A 20,081-nucleotide genomic window follows, 5' to 3' on the forward strand; every position below is an offset into this window, starting at 1 on the left:
TCCCTATTCGGGTTCGATTCCCCCATTGTGCGGTCATAGGGGCGATAACCCCGGCGATTGTTAAACATCGGTCGGTTACGGAACAGACGTCGACCATTATATTGATTGCTTTCTGAGCCACTCCCACTCGGATAGCGAGATCCAGCTTGGGTGTAACTCAGAAAGTCCGTTTGGCAACTTGCCGTTGCCTTGCTTTTCACGGGTTTCACGACCTTTGCTTGTCTGGCGAAATACCTCTTTGGTGGGCCTCCAGTTTCTTTCCCACACAGGGCAGCTAGGCGTGACGTAACTTCTCGCACCGTTTGGCACAAGTGGGAAGCAATAGCCCGCGACTCATCTGGTGAAAGAGCGTTCACTATGATGTCTACTAGTTCGGCTTGCGATGGATTCTCTGCAATCTGGTAGTACAGTTCTATGATCTTCCAAGCATAGTCCAGAAGGGACCCATACTTGGCTCGATCATATCTTAAAGATTGGAGGTTGCGTTTCTGAAGCCTCTCTATATGTTCATTGCAGTATTCTTCCTTGAAAAGGATCAGGAAATCGTCAAACGTATGGATTCTATATTTAATAGAAGCAAACCACGCGCCTGATGCTGCAATTAAAAGTTTTTCCACTATTTGTAAACGTTCTCTATCGGTCAGCCGATACATTTCTAAACACTGCTGCAATCTACGCAGAAAAACACGAGGCTGTCCATTGGTAATATTCCCATCAAAAGTGGGAAAACGTTCGATGTCCCTCAGCGAAACCTTGGAACCCATACTAACATAAGCAGGGGAATAGTTAGTGGGAATTAACATATTATCCTGCACAATCGGAGTCGTCACCGGATTTACCACCGACGACGTAGTAGCGGTGTTATAATTACCCATGTAATTAAAAGGGATTCTATTAGTCGTACTAAATATGTTGGGCTCCATCCCCGGACCAATCGCACCCATGAACAACGACTCAGAATGGCACCCATCTCCTTTTCCCGGCAACACGCTATGTGATTGTATACCTCCATGTAAGGAGGGAGCACTCACGCTAGTGACCGTAGTCGTCACAACACTCGACTGATTCGGCACACTATTGGAATTGAACCACGACTTTGGTTCTGACCGATGCATGGGGTAGTGCGTCGCAATATCCCGTGCATCAACCGACATTAAATTTTCTTTTCCTGCGCTACATGTAGTTGTTATCGCAGGTAATATTTCTGAGAAATCGCTACCGGGGAAAGGATAGGTTACCTCTGATTTTTCGCGACTAGATTTTGTCATTTCCTTTTGAATATTTACTATTTCGTTTTGAATTTTCGAAATTTTCTGGTCAGTTACTTCCAGTTCGGTTTTCAATGATAAGTCCGACAAGGTTGACTTTAAACTATCAATTTCGGCCTGCTGTGTTTCTAATTTATTGTTAATCTTGTGCAATTTGGTATCTATTTGTTCGATTTCAGAATTTACATTATCTAATTTACCCTCAGTCTCCTGCTGAAGTTGCTTTAGGGACTGTTGAGCCTCGCATCTGACCAAATCAATTTCAGTAGACGTTTGCTGCCTCAATGTGGTTATTGAGGAAGCAAAGTCCAAACATATGTTGTCGATTTTCTGGGTTAATACCTCGAATCGAGATTCGGTTTCTCGTTTCGAGGTGTCAAATTTCTCATTTATTTCACGTCTCATCTCCAGGCTATTCTTATCTATTTTTTCATTTATTTCGCGTCTCATTTCCCGGTTATTTTCATTCATTTCTTGTAGCATTTGTTGCAATGAAAGGAGGAGAGCGTCATTATTAGATGACACAGTCTTCCTTTGCTTTTCTTTGGGTTTATCACCAATTGGATCCCCATCTTTTTCATCATCATCGAGGTCAGATATCTCCACTGGAGATATTTGGCCTCGGTTCTTCGGAGTACTATACCCTCGCTCACCGTCTGAATCGGGATGTTCCTTTTCTCTCTCAGAGGATAAACTCATGGGTTCACGCGACTGGTGGAGCTTCCCTTCACATTCTTTACAATATTTAACTATTTCACCAGCCCGGACCTTTTCTGCATTTTCAGCAGTATCCTCTAAATTAATACAACTGAAATGAATCCATTTCAGCCCACATTCGTGACACCTCACTAGCCTACGAGAGACGCGAGATCTTTTCTCACTACTTTCTAATGTACATTGTGTACATGAGACTTCCGCGTTCTCGTGTGATACGACTTCTCTATTGGTTGCCATAGCTTACACCCAAAAAGACACAATATAAACACATGCAATTATATACTTATCAACTAACAAGACTTATTAATCAGGTACTATTCATAAATTAAGGGACTCCTATCTAATTCCCTCCTTGGGTCAACTTCCAGCATTTTCAAATTTTAGAATTTACTTTGACAAATTCCTTCATTTCCCCCTTTCTACAGAGAGAGACAAAGATAGCAGAACAGCCAATGACTATAATTATTTAATCTCACTGTAACTTTTTAATTATCCACCTTTTGTGACCAAGTCAATATGTGCTCGATCCTAAACAGTGTTTAATAAATAATTTCAGATTCGTTACCAGGGAAAACAATTGTTTCCATGGTAACTGTCCGATGTCAACGGTCGCCAATGCTGAAAGAATACGTCTGTCCGTTGCCATAGAAACCGTCGTTTCTAGGGCAACAGATCCTGTCACAGTTAGCCAATATTTGAAAGAAAACCGTTAAAAAAAAAACGAAGGTAAAAGAGCTAATGTAGAGGTTGGAGAGGAGTCGCTAAAATTAATTTTCTTTAACGAGGACGATTACGAAAGATCACTTACTGATTGAAATCCAGATTATTTTCCAATAGAGTAACTTCCAATAAACCTTTTGTTATTGTTAATTATTCCATATCGGACTCCCGAAGAAAACTCATCGAAACAACTTATTGACCGTGCCAATAGCGACTACTCTCAATCATGACTCCGTTTTCTTTCATTTAGAAATAGGAAAGAAAGAGAAGAAAGTAGAAGGGTAAAAGAAGGAGGTAGGTAAAGAAGAAAGAAAAGAAATAGGGTATTTTAATAAGAAGCAGATTACTGGATAATTCCGGAAATATAGTAAAAGGTCGGTAAAGTCCTTGAAATATGAATCATTCTAAATGTTATTAACGACTAATCAATTTTGGAATGCTCTAGAATAGACACATGTTCCCTCATACCACCCAGACCTAGCTCCAGGCACCACGATCATGGGGTTGCCCAGACCTAGACCTGGAAATGAGAAAAGTAAAATTTAATTCTTGGTAAAGTTATTCCAACCGGTGATTGATAGCTATCCAGCATCTGAACTCTGTCCTCTAGGATCGACCACACATATGAATTAGCCAAGGGAAAAAAAAACAAACTTATTAACTCAATATAAATTTAGGTATCGTATCAATAAAAGGTTCGACTTCCTGGAAGAAAGATGTCGTATTTAGGCTTATCCTTGCTATTTTTGCTTCACTCCTCGAGCCGATTTAAACCGTTAGTGAAGGTCCTTCATGACCTAGGTTATTTACCTTAACACATATATTAAAACATGACACATATATTACAGATGTTAATATGACAAATGATATCACTAGAATTGCTTATATTAAATCTATCATGCATTCACTCGCTCACTCACTCAGGACAGTGTATATATGGTTAAAGGAAACCAACTAACTACAAGGGTACAAATAGTTTATTACATTCATAGTGAAAAGAGAAAGACAAACATATAATTATGACGAAAATATTAAAAGCACAAGTTCTTGGTTATATATTAATAGAGTACATAGTATTATATTTTAGTAATTTTTTATATATTCAATCATATTGACAAATGAAAAAGAAGATAAAAAAAATTACACGTATCATATCTTAGGCATGCTAAAGCAAAATGATGATTTGCGACATACGCAAAAGAAAAAAAACTTATTTCACTTAAAAAAAATTGGACAAAGAGGAAAGAAAAAAAACTTTTGGTGTATTAGAACTTATATGAGTCTCTACCTCACGTCGAGATATTAAAATATTAATAATTTCGAGCGTCCAAATCACAACTCACGCACTAGTCGTAGTGTCCAAAACGTTTCGCTCCATTTAACTTAGTTTGTGGTCATTTATATATATCTCTATATGTATATATATATATATCTAGTGGTTTACGAAAAGAAAACATTCATCGACTATATTTGGTTTATAACTCTTAACAGATTGTATCTGCAATCGCACACTGCTACGTTTATATCCATCTAGGGATTTCGAGAAAATCACTTTCACTAGAGGAAGTTTCTCCTCTTAGACGGTCTATTTCCAAATTTATTAATCGAATAATTTCAAGTTATTTATCCAACACTGGGACACTTCACGAGACCTTTCATTAAGATCACTTTCGTATATGTTTATACATGGTTCGGATTAAAAAAAAAATTATCTTCCACAGGTGTACGGAGTATGATGGTTCAAATTGAGGATAAAAAAAAATTGGTCAAGTCACAGGATACATATGAAGGTGAGACGGATTCAAGGGACACTTTCCACAATGGTTTTAGGTTAATTGCTCAGGGATAATATTTGTTATGATGTGGGTTACGTTTAGACCTGCCGATATTTTTTCAATGCATGCCATTATATAATTACAGAGGTTATCACTTACATTGATTCAGAAGAAAAGGAAAATTACCTAAGTGCACGGCGGTATTCTTAACAAAATCTACATTCTTAAATTCGTCGGAAGACTTCTGGTAAACTATAGCAACCAATACACGTCTAGGGGGACAGACACGAGCGCTCTTACATATATTCATAATACATTTAATATCATACTTTTACTTTAACATCATATTCACATACTAATTACACATATATTTCGAAGTATTTATTTCTCTCTATATATATATATTTATAATCAATGCGCACACATTTAAATTAATCATCCCCAACAATAAAATTTTACAAGGTTGCAATATTGTCCAAGAAAACAAATGACTTCCAACATTACATTTGGAAACAAATTAAATTTTATCTGATACCGCGCGTCTATAAATTTTTAACTTTTATATAATCAATTTGTGTTTAAATCATGAAGGAAAAAAAAACTTTGTGAGGCAGGCACGTAACACAGAGCATTTCTAGATATAACTAGGTAAATCAAAATACAATTTCTGGGCCCAGGTTAACTACAAGGTAATTGAAAACAAAACAGAAAGGAAAGTGACCAACGGATTAAAAAAAACTTAAGAGGAACGACGGTGAAAGAACGTAATCGAAGTATCGTCAAATACTAAGTCTTTGTTCATTTCAGCGGTAGGTCAAAATGTGATGGAGGACCCAATCATTATCTACTCCATTCATGAATCGTGTCTTGCAACGTCTCAGCTGGTAATTTCAGATCAGAGTTGTACGTTAAATAAATCGTAAGTAACAAGTTCAAAATCTTGGGGGGGGGAAGGTTGAAAAATTTGAAAAAAACTTGAAGGAATGAAGAGAGAGAGAGAGATAGAGAAGAAGGAAGACGAAGAATAGGGGCAACAAAGACTTAAGTGAGAAATAACTAACGCTACAAAGTTAGAAGTCGAATTTCGCTCTCAACAAAATCCATAGCCAAAATATTCTTAACATGCCAAAAGGGTGGTCTACTCAAATACGTAGACTCAAGGAGCGCCCTGCTGCCAAGGATGCAAGTTCTGTGTCCATCAGATCCCAATCCCACAAGAGTTTGGTTGTAAGATTGAAATCCGATCCCCGTATCCGGCCCAAACCAGCAGGGGCCCGAAAATCCTCCGGAAGGTTAGAGACGGCGTTAATTTAGAATTTCAAAAGGGAGAAAAAGAAAAAAAATCATCCGACCTCTTGGAAACTAGAAGATTCAAGGATAGTAATGAAATTAGAGTAATAGTTAAGATATCCCTAATTAGCGATTTGCCAAAATAAACAAAAATTAAATAAACTGAATTTTGGATCGGTGATTTCTATTGCCAAACTTCACCGATGGCTACCCCGCGCAGACACGCCACAGTCTGGGATGTCGTTAATTTCCCTCGTCTAATTAAACTAAGAAAAGAAATGAAAATACTTAAAGGGACTAGGGGTCGACATCCGGGTACGCTAAAATAAATTTCAATAACTAATTGTTTTGATTCTGTACCCAGTCAGAGCTGTCGCCTCCATGAACATTGTAAGCTAGCCCGAGTAGGTAACGTGGGGAAAAAAAAAATCTCACGGAGCAGGATATTCTATTTTAAAACCGACCAGAAAATATAATTCACTACAGCCCTGTTGTATAACTACTACTGTCTTTTCATAATTTATTATTCAATATGTCTAGTCTGCGATTATATGATGCTACCTATTCTATCAGATGGTATTACTATGGTTGATTATTATTATAACACATAAAACTACAAAGTATTACCGTAGTCCGACTATATATCGCCCTCCGGTCCGCGTGATATTATGGTGCAGGGGTCAGAACTTGAGATGTTTGTAGCCACACATATCTATTCAATATCTATATATATCAACACACGGCGAAGTACTCACTGGGCTACTATATATTTAGCTATATGGGTGTCCTATATTCTATATTCATCTACTACAATATTCATATACTTATTAATATTCATATTCACATTAATATTCATTTGCCACGACGCTATATTCTACAAACACCCTGTTTCCTCTATCTACGCCCAGCCTATTTACACATTTCATCATAATACTTTAAAATCTATAATCACTACAAACATTTCCCGCTCCGATCACCGCACGACAACCTCACTCGAACCCAAGACTCTTTCATCCCACACACAATACTATGTAATACCTGGTAGCTTTATTAAGAAGAAAGAAAAAAAATCCTATGTATGTTCACTGAAACTAGAATTATCTGCGATAATGTTTAATGTTTATGAAATTCTGCAGCAACAATAAGCTTCTGCAGCCACGAAGAAAAATGAACATCTAATATAATTTCAAAGCGAAGAACTAGCATCATATCGCCCGACTTCTGTTAAAAATTTACGTATTGTTTATTTATTTAAATATTTAGATTTCTAGACTAGGCAGAATGTTGAAATTTTTTAGAATATATTAATTTTGGGTCACTTGACCTAACTGTACATCCATATAGGCTGTGAATTATACCTTCCAGGTTTTATTTTGAAAAGAAAGGTCAATTTCACGAAAACTAAATCACTAAGCACCTCGACAGAAGAATGGCGGTTAGTACTGACTTTTGACACTAGGGCTAGCGACGATATAATGAACCCTTGAACAACTGAATGTGACCTTGTACACGGAATTATTATACTATATTACGTTCACTTAATGACGGAGTAATAAAAATTTATCGCATAGTAAATACTACACTGTCCAACACACTCTTTCATCACTTAATTATCACTATCACTGATACTACATTACAAATATACACATACTACTCGAACTACAAGACACATCATGCCACATTCATACTACACACTACATTAATACATGTTATACTAATAAATATACACAGAAATTATTCAGATTTTACCATGTTAAATCGGCTCTATGAAAGGTAACGAAAGGAAAGAAATGAACAGGGCCAACTGGCCCTTATATTTACTAAATCATATTCTTGAAATCAACCTGTTTAATCGATGCCCTAAGGGGACATATCGGAGTATTAGCTAACAATAGGACCCCTGCCCTGAAGGGGCAGGAACCCGGAACAAACTACATGTTCAACTCATCCCGCTGGAAGCCGGACTCCCAATTTGGGAGTCAGATAGGAGCCCTTACTGAAATTTACACGTGCATTGTGATTACTGGACTGACTACCACAAAATTAGATACCGCCATGTATGTAATTAAAAAAAAATCACTCACTAACTACATAAACAAATCTATTATGGACAGGTCTTGTAACCCTCAATTAGCAGGAAAATTGGAAGGTGAAAATATTAGGGGAAAACACTGATCTTCAGACCCGGTTTTAAGAAAAGAAAGACGGAAATCACACTACTGTTGAATCCTGTCCATAGCGATCCACAGATGAAAACATGGCGTAACTATCTTGCATTTACTATTTCAGATTTTTTAGACCAGTTTTACTATGTAATTTAAGAGTTCATGGCTCCCAAGACTTCCAGTGATCTTTTGGACGTTAATAAAGTCCCAATATTACCTTGTTTGCAGTTTTTCTCACTCCGTTGCGACCTTTTAAGCTCGACGATCAAATCCAGTGTCTTCAATAACACTTTTCGGCGTGGAATGGAATAATTGCGCCCTAATATCATAGCGTGGGTTTATCAGCCAATCAAAACTAAGCATTTTGGCGGTGGGGCTTTGAAACAAATAAAATTTGGTAGAATCTGGATTAAACTAGTTTTTTAGAAGGACCTAGGTATCTAAAAGAGAGGTGAAGGGTGGTCCTGAAAATTCTGTCGAATTTTAGATTGGTTATTTGATCTGGAAAGTTCCGTCCAATAGTGGATCTATATTTTCGGATAGCACTGACACCGTAAGAATTGTAATAATCCATTTACATATACATATGCAAGACTTATAACTAATTTAAAATATAAATAAAGATATTGATTCCCAAAACTATCATTCCCAATGAATTTTTTACAGTTTTTCCATGTTAATTTGAAATAGAATAACAAATAAAATTACGAATTATATGAACAGCCAGAAATTTTTTGTTAAACATCAAGTACAGTCGGTGCAAAAAATTTCGGGCACCCTCCTATTAAAAACATAATATCATTAGACTGTAATGGCATATTACAATATAATCCTTTCGGACCCAGGAGACAAAGTAGCACACACGGCTTTCTCACTTTTTTAATCCGCTCCTTTGTGGACACTAATTAAGATATCGGGATAATTTTTGTACAAATATGTTTGGACCATAGTTCCTCATATTATTTCGTTTTCTTCTGGATGTTGAATTTCCTTCTCAAATTTCAGCCCAACGTAAAAAATTCGTGAATTTTCGAATTTCGAATTTTCTTTTTTTCCTTTTTCCTTGTAGCTTCCTTCGTTGTAAAGAGATCTCCTTAAGACTTGTCAGGTGGATACCTAATTGTTAATTTTAACTGGACCGGCCCGCGCGCAGTGTTGTCTACTAGGTAAATTACATTTTCCCTAAATTTGCTAACGAAGTTGTCCCCTCGTAGGTGCGCCAGTAAACATCTACATGTTTCTTGAAATAGAACTTTCTGCTAATACACACAGAAGGATTTCAACTCAGCATATTCGTAAGAGCGTTAGTAAACGTAACCTTTAACACAACGCAAGAGCAGAATTTATCACCACAAATGTAAGAAAAGAGAAAAAAAAGAACAAATACTACTCGGAAACAACACGGCATATACAGTACAAATAGCAGATGCTGATTTCACAGTAACAAAAGAAAAATAACCTATACAGCAACCTTCACAATGCAAATCGAGAAATTTATTCTAAATCAAATCGTGTTCAACGAACATTAAAAACTTCCTTACTGGATTTTCTGGAAAGGCCAAAAAAGGTCCGATTTCGGGAGATTTCCAAAACCATATCTGTGGGACCGTAAGTCATAAAGAGATGACATTTTGCGAATATTTCCATTTTGAGGCCTCCAATTTGAGCATGTACCTTAGTGAAACAACATATCGTGGAACTTATTAACAAAACTCTTAAATAAAAGATGTGGAAACATTTATATAATAGTGTAATTAAATGAATTCATAATTAAGTTTATTTATTTTATTTTTTATTTCTTGTAATTCTCAGTTTCGCCTCACTTTGGAGTACAATGAGTAGTATTGAAAAGAATGGGAGGATTAACTTGATCGAAAATATCCTCTTTGCAAACAACCCCATTCAGGAACGCAGATATAAAGCAGTAAAAGCGTAAGTTTCTTGTTGCTCAATTGCAATAATATTAATAATCTGAAGTTAGAGAGGCTAAGAAATAATAATAAAAGTGCAAATACTATTAAGTTTAATCTCAGATTATCTTCTAAGATGCTGAATTTATTTAAGGTATATTGTAATTTTAGATGTTTATGTTGAGAATTTATATTTTCTCTTTATTTATGATGTTTGTCCTTTTCTAGGTTTAATGGAATCATACTCATATTTTACGTAGTAACTTTTCAAAACGCATTCTGATCATTTTTGTTGGTTCTATAGTAACTGAACCGGTTATGGTAGAAACCACACGCAGAGCCGTAGCTAGAGGGGGGCGAGCGGGACAATTACCCGGGCGCTGATAGGAAGGCGCGCCGAACAAGGAAGAAGAAAGGAAAGGTATCGGAAAAGAGTAAACGACGCGGAGCCCCGTAAAACAATTTGTGCCCTATTAAATCAATATTGTCAGTTCGCAAGGAAATACATTTGTTAACAATTTCCTTGCTCGCTCCGCTTGCAACCCAAAATTTTCAATAAGAGTCACAAGTTTTTAATTATTACTTAAAGAAAGTTATTACATTCGATTGGTTAATGATGATGTGATATACACGGTGTCGAGTAATGACATATAGTGTACGCATGAGCGTATTCAACATCGGAAACTGTCAAAGTCTGAAATACGGGGTCAGTGCTGTGATGGTGATGCGTTTGCTAAGTTAATCACGCTTTTCTACCCAATCGGATTAATCACAATGGTGAAAATGAAGCATGAAAATGAGAGGAGTGAAGAGACACTCAAGCTGCTGTTCGCAAGGGAATATCTAAAAGAAAGTAAACAGGGGTAATAGTAACATTTTCGAATTTGTAGAATAGGGGCTTAAGAGATAAGGACTTAACCCAACGAATTTCGTCTTTTTCAAAGACTGATAACTAAGAGTGATTTTTCTTTATTCTATTGACATATTAAATGCTTCCAATTTAATCGGACTTATTGGGATCATTTCTCCATCAACTAGTTGTATCGTCAGGATATTTTCTGTGTATACATTCAGAAGAAACATAAAGCTTATGAATTTCCGTTATATTTCACAAAATAATTTTTACCGTAAAAGAACTCACTCACTCACTCTATGGCCTATAAAACCCGCAGGTTCAATGCCGCGTTCATGAAACCTCTCCAATGACTTCTGTCCTTAGACAACTAAATCCAGTTTCTACTTTGTATTATTATTAATGAGAGATTCATCTTAATATTGTCCTTCCATCTGCATGTATGTCTTCCTAATGAACTTTTCCAATTGGACTTTCAGTCAAAACTTTGAAACCGTTCCTACTTTCTTTCTTTCTCCCTATATGACCAGACCACTTGAACCTCCTAGATTTGATGACTCAACAATATTCGTAAATGGTGTAAATTATGCAGCTTCTCATTATGAAGTTTCCTCCAATCCCCATTCCCGTTCGTCTTGGGTCCGAATATTCGTCTCAGGAATTTATTCTCAAATACTTTCAGTTTGTGTTCTTCCCTTAAAGTATGCGACTATATTTCGCAACAATACAGACCAACAGGCATGATTATCGTTCTATATATTTTGAGCTTCAAACTCCTCCACAGAATTCATAACGACAGAAGATTTTGAACTGAATAATAACACGAATTCCCTGCTTTCAGTCGATATTTAATTTCTTTGTGGATAAGATTTTGGTCTGGTAATATTGATCCTAGATACTTGACAGTATCCACTTTATCGGAAATATTATTTGATACTTCGACGCATCCATAGTTTACAGTATTACGATCCCAGTTAATTTCTATGAATTTAGGTTTTTCTGCATCTATTTCTAAACCTGGAAGCATTTAATAATGTCTTTGCATTTTTCTATTGTTCTCCTATCATCTCCTATCAGATTTACATCATCAGCACACGCCATAACCTGGTGAATATCATTCAGCTCTAGACCCTGGTTGCTATCTTTGATTCTCCTTATAGCGTACTCCAGAATAAAGTTGAATAATAACGTCGAGAATGCATCTCCTTGTTTCAGGGCATTCTCGACGAGGAAGCTCGTGGACAAAACTTATTCCTACTCGGACTCGGATTACTTTGGGATTCATTTAAACACATCTTAATTCATCTAACTATTTTTTTGGTATTCGAAATTCTGCAAGAATGTTGTATAATATTTATCTCCTAATAGAATCTTAAACCTATCTAAAATCAATAAATAATTGATGTATGGGTAATGTACTCCCATTTCCTTTCAAGTACTTGTTGAATGGTAGATATCTGGTCCATAGTTGATTGATTTTGTCTAAATCCACACTGATAACCTCCAATAATTTCATCCGTGTATGAGATCAATCTTACTAATAAAATTTTGAGAGGATTTTATAGGATGTTGACACAAAAGAAATGCTTCGCTAATTATTACAATCAGCTGTGTTATTTTTCTTTTGAATTCGAACAGTGATTTATTCTTTCCACTCTCCTTGTTCCAGATAAGAAGAATGAGTTTCTGTATTTTGTTCCGCAATTTTCCCTTTTATCTAACATTAACACAGCCGGAATTTCGTCTTACACCCGGAGATTTCTGTTTCTTTGATTTAGTTATAGCAATTTTTAACTTTATTCTGCTAGGCTCTGAAATTTATAGTTCTGCGGTGAATTTCTCTTTCCCCACTAATATTAGGTTTTGGCTGCGTGTTAAGCAAATCGTCAAATATATCTGTCCATCTATTCAAGATGCTATTTGTATCAGTAAGAATTGTTCCGTCGTCTTTCTTTAATATATGCGCGCGAGGTTGATACAATTTCTTAAATTCGTTGACGGCCTTGAACATGTTTCGAATTTTTTTACTATTATTTTTTAAGATCATTATTTAAGCTTTCAAGAAAATCACGTTCCTCTCTTCTAAACGTTTTCGAAGTTTCCTGTCTGATGTCAACGAAATTTAGTGTAGTTATATCGTTCGGATTTTGTAGCCAACGCAGGTTCGAGTATTTCTCCTTCTCCGTTAGTTTGGTGCATTCCTGGTCGAAGTATGATTTGTTTCTACGTATTTCCATGTGCCTCAATTTTTCTCTTGCAGAAATAGGGGCGCGGTGGTTCAGTGGTAGAGCGTTTACCTCCGGTGCATGGGGTCCCTGGTTTGATCCCAGCTCGCGCCGTGTGAATTTTGTGATGGACAAACACCGTGCTCGTGATTTTTCTCGGGCTACTCCCGTTTCCTCCCACTTTCTTCATTCCACCATTTCACTCATTTCTCATAATCACCCTCTCCTTTAAACATGGGACGTAAAACTTAAAGTTTTCATTTCATTTTTCTCTTGCAGAAATTTTAATGCTGTCCCTAATTTGAACCCAAATATCCTCAACATTAAAAACTTTCTAAAAACGAGAATCTATTACACTTCAATCTGGTATTCTCTTCTCGCTTTGTTCTCCTTTAATTTCCTTAAACTAAACCTCTCCGTTTTCAGATGTTGAATAGTATTTTTATTCAACGATAATCTATCTCTCTTGGTCATCGCTGCTACCAGATAGTGATCAATGTCACAGTCAGGTCCTGGGAATTATGCTGGACTGTTTCTTTCTATCAAACATGATCAATTTGATTGTGTGTTCTTCCATCTAGCGAGGTCCATGTGTAATTATGAACGTCTCGATGTGGGAATTTTATACTGTTTACGATAAGGTTTCTGGATTTCCGAAGTTCACGAAACTAAGGAAAAGATTGATGAAGTGAGTGTAGAGAGGCGCCGAATTCTACTTCGTCCCGAGCGCCAAAATCTCTAGCTACGGCTCTGAGGAGACGTGTACAATGGGCCAAAGAAATTCTTGATGTACAAAGTCCGTGAGTTAGGCAACCCAACTAACGCCCGCTCCAAGCTTAATTACACCTGGTAGAGTAGATAGAACAGCAGCATGAAGTTCTCCCGACTGTTAAAATAACAAATCGTAAAGTGTGTCTTTGTGCAGGAGTGAGCAGAAATGCTGGCTGATGAAATGACAAAAGGTTGTCTTTGGATACTTGTACTCACAGTAAACGGCACAATACCAGAAAAAATATACGGACACCAGAGGCGCCGATGAGAAGATAATAGTCAGGGGACTTAAATAATCTTATAATTAACTCAAATGAGGGATTATGAACAAGTTAACTTGCTTCAAATGGATATACATATATGCGTATCAAATAATTTACGGATAGATTATGAGGTATATGTAGTAGGTCAGTTTTTTAAGTAAACACAAAGGTTTGGGCAGTTTTGAAACTATTAACAATAGTCCTACCTGCATATCAATTAAAATATGGAACGATTATTCCGGGGAAGAGCCCAGCCTCCAATGAAAATTTTGGGGGTCTAACAGGGCCTGAGCTCCTTGATTCCGGCACCACTGATTGATACGTAATACTACTTCGAAAGAAGAACTTATCCGATTTCATTATTCGTAAAATGACTTTTGAGAATGCTAAATATTGGTATGCAGTAATTTATTTGTACATATTAAAAATGCAAAATTCGATAACAATCAGACGAGTTGGAGAACTTATCCGTACTAAGCGTATTTCCCCTTAGGTTGCAAATATAACTGAAGGTACCTGATTTACAGTATTTCTGAAAATTTACACGTTCAGGCACAAGGAGAAAAGGGGAGAATATAGTGTCAATTAAGAACAATTTAAACATGCACGAAATTAAGGAATATTATCAAATATAGAAGCATTAACAGAATTAACTCTGTTACTTGTTTTCTCAATTCATTTTCCTTCCTTTATTTTCAAGATTACATCATCACTGAATTTCTCCACTGGAGATTATCTTCGTTTAGCAGCATCCATTTGGAGCTCAGCCTTGTAAATGAAACATAGGAAAAAGTCTAAAGGAAGGGGGCACGAATCGAACCCCGACTGGAAAATTAGGAAATTTCCACGCTAACCATTTTTTTAAAGACACTTATTGAACTGTAGTAACTAATACATTGCAAACACTGATGTTACATTACATCAGACTAGTATACTATGGAAGCTTACAAGGTCACTTTGAGGAAATTAGCAAACACAGATGTTTCATGCAGATTGGTCATAGAAAAAGTCTGATGACGAGCATATTTTAAGTATAAATAATATTCCTCCACTGTTCACTTCGGCGTAGAGGACATAGTATAATAGAGAGTATGCCCGATAAGCCAATTAACGGCATTGAGTTTTGTATTGGGATACCACACATAGTCTGGAAAGGCAAGTATACGGCGGTCAAAATAGTTAGCTGGTTTACGACAGATCACTGCAAGTAAGCCACAAAAGAGGTCCAGATGCGAGTCGTATCAGTGCACTTAGACACACGATGCAAAAGAGTATCCAGTCGACCACAGTGCACACAATTAGGAGATTCAGAACGACGAATAGTATGAAGTCGTTCATTGGTAGGGTGTAAGTCATGAATAAAGCACAACCAAACACTACGAATGTCTGAAGATAAAATTTTGTTGTGTACATTTCGCCAGATCACATGCCAGTCATAAGTGGGAAACTTATGACAAATTCGGGGTACAAAAGGACACATAACACTGTTGATTAAAGCGACATACATTTTAGTGGACATGGTGCAAGCCTCTGGAAACGGTGGGACATATGGCCATGCGGAAATGAGTTCCCGCACATATGCAAGACAATGAGGAAAAAAGCGAATGTATGGCGGATTACATTCAGTTAATGAAACAGTCCAGCACGATATCCATTCCAATCTGTGTGAGTTAGAATCTAGAAATAACTTCAATCCATTACGCATATAAAAAGCTTTGCATTTTTGTCTCACATTAGTAACTTGTAATCCGCCTGTAAAATAGGAGCAATAGGTAATATTTCGCGGGAGTCGAAAATAAAATCCACTCCAATGAGAGAGTCAATCTTCCTTGCATAACATTCAGGCAGAGGAAAAATCTGAGCTACATACCACAATTTAGAAAGAATGTAATTATTAACAAACCAGGTGCGTTGGATCAAATTCAAGCTCCGACATTTATTGTCTGCACTAAGTAGGCGTAACTTCTGAAGAATAGGGTCCCAAATTATCTGTCAGCACGTCAGTTCGAACTGTAAAAGTAATACCAAGTATTTTGACTTGGTCATTTATCAGATAATGGTGGTCAATAGAGAAGGGTGACTGGACCATGGAAGCATTATATAACAATAACGTCGATTTGTTCACATTGATTTTTTCACCACTCACATGCCCGAAAGTCTGTAGACACTGTTCAATATGCGCAAACTGTTCATTCGTAGTGAAAAGGAGTGTCACGTCGTCAGCGAAAGCTTGAACATTGATATTTTGAAAATCATGATTCACTGACGAGGGGAGCGACATTAGATGGTAGAACAGAGGTTCAGGCGCCAAACTAAATAAATATAGAGATAAAGTACATCCTTGTCTTACTCCACGACTTATGGAAAAGGGAGCTGTAAATTGACCATTTATTTGCACACGGGAAGTGGCTGAAGAGTACAGCGCACGAATCAAATCAATAAATGAATCAGGAAACTTGTAGGCTCGTAGAACAGTGTAAAGATAGTCATGGGATAAAAAGTCAAAAGCATTCTGGAAGTCAACTGATAATAAACATGTAGGTATGCGCTTAAATTTAAAATATTCAGTGATGTCACGGATCTTACCAAGAGCAGAAAACACATTCTTGGTGGGATGAATTGCTGATTGGAAATCACTAATAATCTCGTGACAAACAAGTTTCAAGCGTCGGGCTAAAACTTTAGAGAAAAGTTTCATGTCAGTATTGAGTAATGTTATAGGACGGTAGTTCTGTATGGTCACCGGACAGTTCGTTTTAGGTATGAGAACAATGACACCTTGATTATCAATGAAATTGGAATGCCTTAAGAGTTCATTGAAAAGGTGGCATAACTTCGCTCCAACAATATCCCAATAGGAGACATAGAATTCATAAATTAGTCCATCTGGACCGGGACTCTTGCGGTCTTTACATGTACTCAATGCGTCGCGGACTTCCGTCGGAGTAATGTCCGCCATTAATTGTTGCTGTACGCCAGGAGACAGTTGGAGAATTTGCTCCGGGAAATATGTCTCTAGTGCAGTAGCATTGATTTCACCAGGACGGTATAACGAAGAAAAAATGTTCATACACATGAATCTTAAGATCATTAAGATCCGTAATTTCGCCAGCACCATCCACCGTAATAGCTTCAATGTAGTTCTGTTGACGACGCTTCTGCGAGTGAAGATAATGGTAAAAAGAGATGCACTCAGATTTACAAAATGATGCAGATGTGGAAGCCGTCTGATATCGTTCAAGAGCCCGAAGTTGTATGCGTGTAATCTGCTCTTTAACCTTATGAATATGACTGAGATTGTGAGGGCTGCTGGGTTGAGACCAGATATCGTTTAATACAGCATAGTAATATTCTAATGTCTGATGAGTCTCGTGCTTAATTTCTTTTCCGTACCATTGGAAAAAACGTTTTATGTTGGGTTTAATGTAAGAAGTCCACCATTCAGAAATAGTCGTAAAGTAACGTCGTTGACGTACCCAAAATTGCCAACGTTGAAGAAAATCATTCCTAATGGTAGCTGGATGGAGAAGTTGAATATTTAATTTCCAGTAACTTCTACCGTGCGTATGCGAGACACCTGTCGGAATTTTAAGAACACAATAAACCGCTGCATGGTCGCTAAATGAAACTGGACATATGTCCGTTTTAATATTATTTGAACACAGAAGACGTTATGTACCACCTATCTAACCTGGACATCATATGACTATTCTTAAAAGTAAATTTAAGGGCCGTCCAATGGTTCCACCACACATCTCTGAGTCGCAACTGTTGGATAAGGCGGCTAAAAGTGACACTAAGGTGGAAGATACCAGTGGTATCGACTTTTCGTTCCAGTACATTAAAGTCACCAGCCAGAATAATAGGATCACAATTATCTGGTAAAATCTGCACAATTTCCTCATTATAAAAATTATCACGAGAGCGCCTGTTAACTGTTCCAGAAATACCATAAACGTTCACAATATTAAATCCATCTCAAAATAAACTGATACCACGGCCAGAGGGAAGTTGCTTAATACGTTCTACGACAATACCCTTTTTGATTAAGATAGCAGTACCCCGATTGTTGGGTCCGATATTCACAATTGCATTGTACCTTGGCAGAAATTTAAAACGTTCAAAGCGGACCTCTTGCAGAAGAATGATGTAATCACTTTGCATAACAAAAGTTTTTAAACTATTTTGTTTTGCTGGATGGTGAATGCCAGCGATATTGATTGTACATAGACGGCGCACGTTAGGTCTATTAGGAGACAGAGAACCTGCCATCAAGTTAATAAATACATAAAATAAGAAAACAATGTGAAAAAATAACACCAAAAACTGCATAAGTTGTGCAAGAATACACCTCACTATAGGGGGGGAGAGGAGAAATATTGCATCCATTGGAAACACAATCTCCACCACTCTTCCTGAAGTTTGAAAAGAAAGAAAAAGAAAAACATAAATAGAAACAATCCGGTAAACATCACGTGAGAACTGCACTATAGAGAAAGCAGAAAAGAAAATATATGGCATAAGAACCCGAAGGCACGTGAACGGTACTGGCGAGAAGCTATGCACAAGAACTTATGAAGCAGTAGATTCTGTTTCACCACTCTTCTCACGAGACTCGCCTGTAGCAGAGAAGTTGTTACAAACCATGTCAGAGTCAAGGTCACCACCGCCGCTGTGTGTTTCCGGGTCACTCACACTATCTTGGATTGCTTGGCTAACACTGTATGTTTTATTTGAGAGCACTTTTCGTTTTTTACGTAACGATCGCCGTAGTTGATTTCAATGAGCACTAGTAAAGGGCAAAGTAGATTCAGATACATTTTCAGGAGTTGTGGCTGATTTCTTAGTAAGCTGAACATGAGAGGTAGAGTTTGGTACATCATCCTGCGACGTTGCCAGATTGGACGGGGCACGTTGTAGCACGGAGTTGGTCGTGGGCCACTGAATCGGGTCAACACAATCGTGTAAGGCCGTAGTACTTGCCTCAGAATCGGCTATGACATCATGGCATAAAGTAGGAAATTCTGTAGGATCATGCACCAAGGGAGGGGGAGCTCGACACACATCACGAACACTCGTGGAAACACTGGGCCGTAAAGAAGTAGACAGTGAGTTTAACGAGTAATGCGGGGTTTTCGGGAGATTACCAGTGGATAAAGCTGTCATACGAAGGTCGTCCTGTTTGTGCTGAGGACGAGGTAACTGACGAGGTGGTATCTTGCATTGGGAAACAAGATTATCCGTACTCAAACAGCGGAAACAAGTACGAAGCTATCCAGGATACACAAATGAATCCTTATAACCCATGAAGTGAAGTTTAGAGGGTATATGTTTCCCCAATTCTAGATAAACTGCACGAACACCATTCAACACAGGTTATTTTAAGTGAGTGCCCCACTTTTCATGTACTATTCGTTTAATCTCACCATATGCACGCAAGGTATCACGTACTACATCATTACTAAGTTCACACTGTAATTCAAAAATACGGACTTTAGCATAGTTAGTAGTAGCATCCACTATATTCACCACAGAGGCAACACCAGTCGAATGACGGAAGGGAACAGAGTCTGGCAAAGTACGTAAAGCTTGTTCGGAATTCAGAGCTGTATCCAGTTTAACATATACACAGAAGTCTTCGTTGTGTAATTGGATTGCAATCACTTTGTTCATCAGATCGGAAAAAATTTTCACTTAACCATATGTGTATTTCAGCCGGGGACGGTCGAAATTGTCTGAAATTCTTGTCAAACTCAAATTTTACCGTATTTTGTCGAATGGTATTCATAAAGTAGTACTACTTGACAGTTTCCAGTAAATAACACTACTACACAGTCCTAAGCAAAGGACAAAAAAATAAAAAGAAAAACAAATGAAACACAGGATATGCTTTCACGGAGCGCTCAAACACACCTCCACACACCATGAGAAATCACGGTGAACTGCACCATTCAGCTAAAGCGTTACTTACTGTGGCTCGCCTAAATAAAGTACCCTTTCTTGTCGCTCAAAACAGTTGCTTGTTTATAGTTAAATAGATTGGCAAACCACAGGAATATGTAATTGAGGACTCGCAAGGCATTATATCATTGTATAGACTAAATTATCAACATTACAGATTCTT

At 37.4% G+C, this 20,081-nt stretch overlaps 1 protein-coding gene across 3 annotated transcripts in view; it reads left to right on the forward strand.

Moving 5' to 3' along the window:
* The window catches only part of LOC145683953 (uncharacterized), a 318,861-nt gene that overhangs the window by 272,839 nt on the left and 25,941 nt on the right, over positions 1 to 20,081 (forward strand). For all 3 annotated transcript variants that reach the window (XM_081755667.1, XM_081755668.1, XM_081755669.1), the window contains one exon: positions 9,748 to 9,867. In XM_081755667.1, the coding sequence (XP_081611793.1) occupies positions 9,748 to 9,867 (120 nt within the window). Of the gene's footprint in view, positions 1 to 9,747; positions 9,868 to 20,081 lie in introns of those variants that run through there.

The sequence above is a fragment of the Thermobia domestica genome, chromosome 4 (assembly GCF_964235325.1).
Source record: "Thermobia domestica chromosome 4, izTheDome1.hap1.1, whole genome shotgun sequence".
NCBI classification, from domain to species: domain Eukaryota; kingdom Metazoa; phylum Arthropoda; class Insecta; order Zygentoma; family Lepismatidae; genus Thermobia; species Thermobia domestica.